This window comes from Cinclus cinclus, chromosome 6, assembly GCF_963662255.1.
Source record: "Cinclus cinclus chromosome 6, bCinCin1.1, whole genome shotgun sequence".
Lineage (NCBI taxonomy): Eukaryota > Metazoa > Chordata > Aves > Passeriformes > Cinclidae > Cinclus > Cinclus cinclus.
Genome location: NC_085051.1, coordinates 60,549,459 through 60,557,601, shown reverse-complemented (window position 1 = coordinate 60,557,601; position 8,143 = coordinate 60,549,459). Strand labels below are relative to the sequence as shown.

At 43.6% G+C, this 8,143-nt stretch overlaps 1 protein-coding gene across 1 annotated transcript; it reads left to right on the top strand.

Moving 5' to 3' along the window:
* The first annotated feature begins 430 nt into the window (after positions 1–430).
* TMX1 (thioredoxin related transmembrane protein 1) lies at positions 431–7,531 on the top strand. Its single transcript, XM_062495828.1, has 8 exons — positions 431–585; positions 666–781; positions 1,794–1,839; positions 2,425–2,553; positions 3,402–3,447; positions 3,532–3,633; positions 3,886–3,958; positions 4,338–7,531. Exons 1-8 carry the CDS (start codon positions 431–433, stop codon positions 4,511–4,513), a joined length of 843 nt encoding a protein of 280 aa, XP_062351812.1. The 3' UTR covers positions 4,514–7,531.
* Positions 7,532–8,143: the final 612 nt, after the last annotated feature.

Here is an 8,143-nt window from a genome sequence, read left to right as displayed (position 1 = left end):
AAAGCGGGAGCAGACTGAATGGAAATAAGGGAATTTTGGGATATATGGAAGAAATCCTTCCCTGTGAGGGTGGCAAGGCCCCGACACAAGCAACCAAGGCCAAACCACAGGGCGCTCGCAACACCCCGCTCTAGATGCGCCTGCCCACGGCAGGGCGTGGATGGAGCCGGGATTTCAGCTCCCTCCCTTCCAATGCCGAGCATCCCGGGATTTCAGTTCCCTTCCAATGCCGAGCGTCCCGGGATTTCAGCTCCCTTCCAATGCCGAGCGTCCCGGGATTTCAGTTCCCTTCCAATGCCGAGCGTCCCGGGATTTCAGCTCCCTTCCAATGCCGAGCGTCCCGGGATTCCCCGCGCTGCCCTCAGGGCGGGCCCGGCCATGACGCGGAGGGAAGGCGGAAGGGAGCGAGTGGAGGGGAGGGGAATCCAAAATGGCGGCGCCGGGCCGGGCAGCGCTGAGGGCTCCGCTCCGCGCTCTGCTGTGCCTGGCGCTGGCGGCCGCCGCCCAGGGCAGGCCGAGCCCCGTGAAGGTGCTGTCGGATGGGATGTGGAGAGAACTGCTGCAGGACGAGTGGATGGTGGAGTTGTGAGTGGGGAGCCGGGCGCTGTGGGGCTGCGCGTGGGGTTTGCGCGGTGTGTGGTGACAGCGCTGTGCTGCTCCCACAGCTACGCGCCCTGGTGTCCCGCCTGCGAGAACCTGCAGCCCGAGTGGGAGAAGTTCGCCGAGTGGGGAGAGGACCTGGGGGTGAACGTGGCCAAAGTGGATGTCACGGAGCAGCCGGGTGAGAGGGGATGGAAAAGGCTCCTAAACCCTCATGGATCTGGGGGGCTGAGGGATTTGGGGGTGCTCATCTCCAGTATGTGCTTGTGGGAGGCAGACGGAGCTAATAGGGGTAATAAAAGTGTTTTACTCATCTCTACCAAACGCGCGTTGCTGTGTGGTTGAACGCCTATAATCTTGCTTAACAGAATCCCAGAATATTTTGGTTGGGAGGGACTTTAAAATTATCCCATTCCACCCCATTATCTCAGGCTGCTCCAAGCCCCAGTATCCAGCCTGGCCTTGGACACTTCCATGGATCCAGGGGCAGCCACAGCTTCTCTGGGCAAACCTGTGCCAGGTTTCAGGAACCTCCAGCTCTCCTCACAAGGAAGAGACTGTCAAATAGTAGATATAATCGAATCAATAGAATAAATAAAATAGATAGATTATAGCGGAGCAAATGAATTAGAAGGTTTCTCCAGAGCATGATTTCAAGGAGATTTTTGGCCATACTTGTTAAGCAAAAAAACAAGGTTTCAGCCTTGCTATTCCAGTCCCTCCTTTGGTTGGTAGAAGGGAATACAAAAACAATCTGCTCTCCCTCTCTTAAAACTTCCCTGTCTCTGTGGGATTTGCAAACCTGGCCTTCCCCATGCTGATCTCTTTCTCCAGAGCTGCTTTACTTTTGAAACTCGCCTCACTTGGATAATTTTCTTCAGGATTTCTGGAGGCTGCAGATCATGTGTGCAGAGGAGAGCATCTCCCTCTGAAGAGCTACAGCCAAAACAGTCCAATGGAGCAGTTATCCCTGGGTATCTCATTTTCCCCATGGATAAACTTCCTTGCTCTTTGTCCAGGGACCTTTTTTCTTTGTGGTCCTTGTGCTGCTTTGACATGCACGAGGTCGTGTTGGTTGCATTGAAAGATTGATAGTGAGGCGTGAAGTTGTATTTTGGGGTGTTGTAACATTTCTTGCCTCTTTTTTTTCCATAAAAATACTCAAAGTACTCTCAAAATCACTTTTTTTACAGGGTTAAGTGGACGGTTTATCATCACAGCCCTCCCTACCATCTATCAGTAAGTACACAACACAGCAAGATTTTTTTGGGGGGGCGAGAGTGGGCATTATTTTCCTTTTTTCTTTTTTTTTTTGGGGGGGGGGAAGGACAAATAAACGAGATTTATTGTGCTTTTTAAGACTAGGAGCTGCTTGTCACTGACACAGCCACTGTCACCTGCTACGACCTTCTGCTGCCAGATGATTTCTTTTCCTTTCCCTTCAGGCCTTATTTATTCTGCCTTTTCATGGGTGTTTCTGTTTTGCAATTGTTTCTCTGTAGGTTGATCTTCAGTGCAGGTGTGTGGCAAGGGCTTTAGGAAGATCATTATCTTTTTTATTTTTTTTTCCCTTTAATATGGTATCACTGCCTAAAGCTAGCGAAGGTATTTGTAGAGTCCAAATGTTCTGGAAATAACTTGGAGTTAGTTCAGGTGTTTGGGAAATATTTTTTAGAGGCAGTATCAGCTAAAAAAATGAACACTGAAAAAGTGAGTGTGTAAAAATAGGCAAAGTGTTGGGAGGGGATTTGTTGGATGGAAAAAATGCTGCACTTGGTGCTTGGATCATATAAAATAAAGGATTTTGTTGTTGTTGTTTTACAGCTGCAAAGATGGAGAATTCAGGAGATACCAGGGAGCAAGGACTAAAGCTGCCTTCATTAATTTCATCAGTGATGAGGAATGGAAATCCATTGAACCAGTGTCCTCTTGGTTTGGTCCTTCTTCTTTCCTGTAAGTTTGGGGTTGGTTTTTGTAAGAATTTATTATCAGATGTCCTGAGGTGTGTCCTGCTCCCTGTTCCCAGCTCTTTGTGAACATGGTGGGTGGGTGGGTGTCCTAATTTTTCCTCAGCTGTGGGAGGGTTGTCACCACAGCAGAGGTGACCTGAGAATTGTCACCATAGCAGAGATGTCCCAAAGGTTTACTTCAAGGCTTGAAGAGGTTGTGGTGACTACATTGTTTCCTAAAACTCTTGTAGGTACCTTGCTGACCCTTGAAGTTGTTTGGTTTCTGTGGAACTGAGATGGTTTTGCTCAGTTAAATCCTAGGAAAATTCTTTCACTATCTGGGAGGAAATCACAGAGGGATTCTCCATCAGGAACAAGGGACAGGGAAAAGGGGAATGGGTTCAAACTGCCAGAAGGGAAATTTAAGTTTGCTATGTGGAAGGAAGGAATTCCTGGCTGTGAGGATGGTTCTCTTGCAGAGTATTAACCCACACCAAGGAGTGTGTGAAACTGGGTATTACCTTAGCATTAACAAGTTCTCTATTCTGCATTCAGACACCAAACTTAACTGTCTGAAGATCTCTCAGCTCTTATAACCTGATTTTCTTTAGCTTATTTTTTTTGTTTTAATAAAATCTCCTGATGCTTCTTAATACCTTGACTGGAGTTCCAGCTGGCTTCTTGCAGACCATTGGTCCATACAGAAGAGGAAAGTAACTTAAAATTCAGATGTCAGCAGATGAAAGCTGAAGAAATCTGGGAATTCATAGCTGTATGAGCTGAGGTTGTTTCACACAGGTTTGAGACTGATTTTTAAAGTGTTCTCAGTTCCTCTTCTCTGCTTTTTTTCAGGATGAGCAGCATGTCAGCCTTGTTCAAGTTGTCCATGTGGATCAGGGTATCTGTTTACATCTTTACTTCACTTTATCCTCAGTATGAAATTCAGCTCTTGCTGAAATGATTCTCTTGTCTTTTATTCTAGCATGGCCATGGCTATTTAACAGAAAACCTTGGAATACCAGTCTGGGGCTCCTATGCTGTTTTTGGATTGGCAACTCTGTTCTTGGGAATGGTCCTGGGACTTGTAAGTGAAGTCCTTGGAGCTGGCTGTGCCTTTGTGACACTTGTGCTGCCTCCACCTCAGTTTTGGGGTGGGGTTTTGGGGTGCCCTGAGCTGGAACACAGGGAGGGGGAGCAGGATGGAGCCCCCAAAATCCATGGATGGGATCTACATGAGGGTAAATGGTTGGACTTGATCTTAAAAGTCTTTTCCAGCCTAAACAATTCCAGTGTGCAGAATGTTTGGGAGTGTCACGTGGGGTTTCTTTGGTTCCAGATGATGGTGTTCCTGGCAGACTGCATCTGTCCCTCCAAAAGGCACAGACCACCACAGCTCCAGCCTCAGCCAAGTAAGCCCACAGCAAACTTCCAATTCAGTGAAGCTGTTTGGTAAATCTCGTTTATAGAAAATATTAAAGAAATCCTGGTGTCTGCAGGAGGTGACGTGGAGTGTGGAACTTTGCATTTGGGGTTGATGTCTCACCCTTAGGGTTTATAGTGGGTTGGGATTTTCTCTTTAGTAAAGCTGGGGTATTTTTAAAACTGGTTGTAGAGACAGAAAAAAAATTCTGAGAGCATTTTCATACCTGCAAGACACGAAATTCCACATGGGCAGGGAGAGAAAATCGAGTGGAGCTCTCAGTTTTGCCGTGCTTGCCCGTGATGTTAAAAAAGTGAATTTTACTTGGGAATTTGTATTGATTTGTGCATTTTTCCTTTCTCCTTCAGGGAAACAAGGTCCAGAGTCAGCTCATCTGAAAAATAGGTATGAAGAGCAAGAAGGAGATGAGGGGGATATCTCAGATGATGAAACAGAGAGGAAGGAGGGGAGCAAGAGAGACTCATCCCCGAGTGGTGTCCGGCAGCGCCCGGTGCCCAGTGCTGCTCCCCTGGAGAAATCTTAGCTGCATTTGCATCAGGATTAGTGTTTGAGTCAGCCACTCAAAGGGAGATCAGTGGCAAATCCTTCAGCTTGAAGAGAAGAATGACTCCTGGCTTGGTAATGTTGCTGCATTTTATGAATTTGGAGGAAATAATAATTGAAAAAAAAAAAAAAAGTCATCCAAAGGATCCAAGGTATTCCAAAGGACAACTTGCTGTTGCAAATGGCTGGAACTTCTCCTGTCTGTGTGCAGAGAAGTGCCAAGGGATGATTGCTGTGGCTTCTGGAATGATTTGTTCCCTAGGGATTATTTGGAAGAGAATGTAAACAAGAGTCATTCTTGAATTAGGGAGCATTAGCAAGGAAAATGCACTCACCTGCTTGTTGGTGAAACCTCCCAGGAGGGTTCCCTGTTCCTGTACTGTTTTTCAGTATCAATCTCTCCAGCTGTGCCCTGAAGAAATGCTGAGGGAATAAGGTCCTTTAGTTAGGGAACTAAAATTCCTTTAGTTTAGGTTTTTACATGACAAAACCTGCTTTTTGCTATGACAATGAGTGCTACAACCCCCCCCCCCCCACACACACACTTTTTTTTTTTTTTCTTTATGAAGAGCTGATGGAATTTAGCACAAGCACTCTGCAGTAGGATCCTCTCTCTGGCTGACCAGAAACCTGCTGCTTGCATCGATTTCTTCCAGAAAAGGCTGTAGAAAACTCTGTGAGCTTCTTGGCAGAGTAGTTTTTTTCTCTAGGATCAAGTGACAAGCAGCACCTTGAAGTCTTGTCTGTCTCTGTGACTCCATGTGGGAGTAGTTTACACACAGGGTTCTCTGTGCAGATCCTCTCCATTCCTCCTCCTGGGTGCCAGCAGGACTCTGCTTGTTTTTAATCCATCATTTCTTAAGTCAAATCTTGCTGCAAATCCATGCAGGCTGTACCTGGCCTGAAGTTAAAATAACTCCTTTCTATTTCTTTATTTCTTTTACAGAACTTTTTTTTTTTTTTTCCCTGATTTCACAAAACTGTTTTGGAACATTAAACATGATTTTTTTTTCTTTCCTTTTTTTTAAACTACTAGCAGCAGTTTACTATTGTCTGTATGGTGTTTGTTTTCACTCTGTATAGAAATAAAAAGAATGCACATGCCCATTGGACCAGTGTTGTGAAGAGTTTTCCATATTCTTGTAATTAAATTCCAAAGTTTTTGTAAGGGAAGGATGGGCCTAATACTGAGCACATTTAGATTTTTTTTAACAAGCCTGTTTCTGATATTTTTTGTTTGTTTAGCTTTATGGGTTTTTAGCTTTTATTTGTAGTTATTTAGGTTTTTTTAGTGTTTAGTTTTTATTTGTAGCAATTTAATGTTTTTTTTAATTGTTCATCTGACTTCCTCTTTGTTTTTTGTTTCCTTTACATTGGTGCTCTGGAATGACTTGACTTCATTCAGTGCTTTGTGTTAGAAAGATAAAGTGATTTTGAAAAAAGATAAACTTTTGGAAAAGATCTTTTTGGCTAAAATCTGAGTGTCCCTGTCCTTTTTTAAAGATAAAACCTCTCCTGGTATTGGAATGAAGACCACTGTGTGCCAGAATTACCCCTAAGGTGTTGATGTTGTGGAATTGCCTTAAATCCTCTGAAAGTTTCCATCTCTTAGCCTTTGTGACTCATAAATAAAGCAATAAATAAATGAATACTGAGGAGAAGCAGTAGCACTGTCTTTGATCAGTGGTGGGTTTTCAGTTTGGAGAGGGCTTGAGAGGACAGAAGTGTTGTAGCTGGTAGGAAAAAGTGTTGAATTGTTTTAAAAGCTGAATTCTGCTCACTCCACTTGGGATATATTGAAATGTAGCTTTTCTAAGTGCAGAGGTTTCTGGTTTTTCAGTTTCACAACCAAACTTGGTACAATATAAAGAAGACACCTGGCTGATTTTGGCTAATGTTTCATTTTAAAAACCACCCAACTTTTCCTTTGTTGTGCTGCACTTGTGGGCTCCTGCTTGGACAAGAACTTCCAGCATTAATTTACTTTTTTTTCTCTGCCTGCTGCTCACTTTTCCCTGCCTTAGGCACTGAACCAAATCCCAAATCTGCCTCGTGGGAATCCAGCCCCTGTGTGTAACTCCTGCTTGGATTATCCATAATCCAAACACAATCCTGTGTTTGCTGATATCTGCTAATCTTACCCTTCATATTTTGCATAATATGGTTTTGTCCCATGAATATTTAAGTTCCTTGATTTATTTTTGTTTTAAAAATCTCTATTCCAAAGATGTTTACTGGGGCTGAGTGATGTAACCTGAGTGTTAAGAGCCTGTCCTTTGTATGTTTTGATGTTGCTTGAATATCAGTTTTGTAAGAACCAGACTGCCCTTTCCATATCACCTGAACCAGGCCTGTTTCACTCCAGAAAGAATTAATGACCTGTAACAATATTTTTTGTTTTTCAGAGAGTCTTCAAGTAAAAATTAACCACCAGCTTTGGATTCCTGTGTTTGTGTCTTTTTTCTTTTCTTTAGGGTTTTTTTTTTGTTTTGGTTTTTTTTTTTTTTTGTTTGTTTGGTTTTTTTGTTTGTTTGTTTGTTTGTTTTTTTTTTTTTTTTGGTTTTTTTTTTTTTTTGGTTTTTTTTTTGTTTGTTTTTTTTTTGGTCAGGTTCTTGCTGCTTGGTGATGAAACAGCTGCTTCCACGGATAAAAAATTGTAACCCTGAAACTAATAAATGTTTTTTTGAAAAGTCAGGTTTGAATAATAATTCAAAGTAAAGCTGCACTGAGTAATTTTTAGTCAAGACTGGCTTGGGTCTTTTGGTTAATGGTTCCAGTGGTTTGGGGAAAGAAAGAGCTTTCACTCATGCCAGGCTTAGCCAGAAATGGTAATAAAATGTGGTTTTGTGTAGCAAAAAAATGTAGGCTGGAGTTGACAAATGATGTTTAAAATTCATTTTTTTTGGTGACTGTTTTCTGTGGTGGCCTAAAAGGCGTGTGAGGGGTGTGGGAGCTGCAGATGGACCCCTCCCCTGGCCCTCCCACACTGCATCCAACCCCAGCTGCTGAAGGGATCAACCCTGTGGGATTAATCTTGGAGTGGGAAGCTTAATTCCAACTTGTGGCAGCTCTGAAGTGAAAGAGGCTTTTGTGGGGAGAAGACAAATCCAGACAAGGAATGCTGGGAGCACTGCTGAGCCAGCCCAGTGCCTGTTCCTTCCCTTCCCTCCATCTCTGCCCTTGGGAATGGCTGCTGAGGATCTGGCAGCTCTGAATGTGTGGAATTTTCTGGAAAAGTGCAATAATGCTCTTAGCTGCTCCCTGACAGGATTGAGAATTCCGCAGGCACTCGGGGGATGCTCATGCAAACCTCGCTCCCCTCCTCTTCTCTGTGTATTCCATCCAACAGGAAATTATAGCAGAAGGAAAATTAAAAAAAACCTGGAAACCTAAGGGAAAATTCAAACTGTAGTGGTTTTTAGATATTAAAATGGTTTGGAATGGCCTGATGGGAAAGAAATACCTGGGAATTGTTGGCTGTTGGTGTTTGCCAGAGGTTGGGCTGGAAATCAGTGGTTTCAGTTGTGCTAATGATTGATGGGGAAGGAGAAATTTCAGTGTTCAGCACTGGTTTAGAAACACCAATCTCAGTTTTAACGTTTCTTTGCTT

Coding starts and splice junctions, on each gene's coding strand:
- TMX1 (XM_062495828.1), top strand. CDS start 431: ATGGCGGCGCCGGGCCGGGCAGCGCTGAGGGCTCCGCTCCGCGCTCTG. Junction 2,554..3,401: donor TTTGGTCCTTCTTCTTTCCT/GTAAGTTTGGGG, acceptor GCTTTTTTTCAG/GATGAGCAGCATGTCAGCCT. Junction 3,448..3,531: donor AGTTGTCCATGTGGATCAGG/GTATCTGTTTAC, acceptor CTTTTATTCTAG/CATGGCCATGGCTATTTAAC.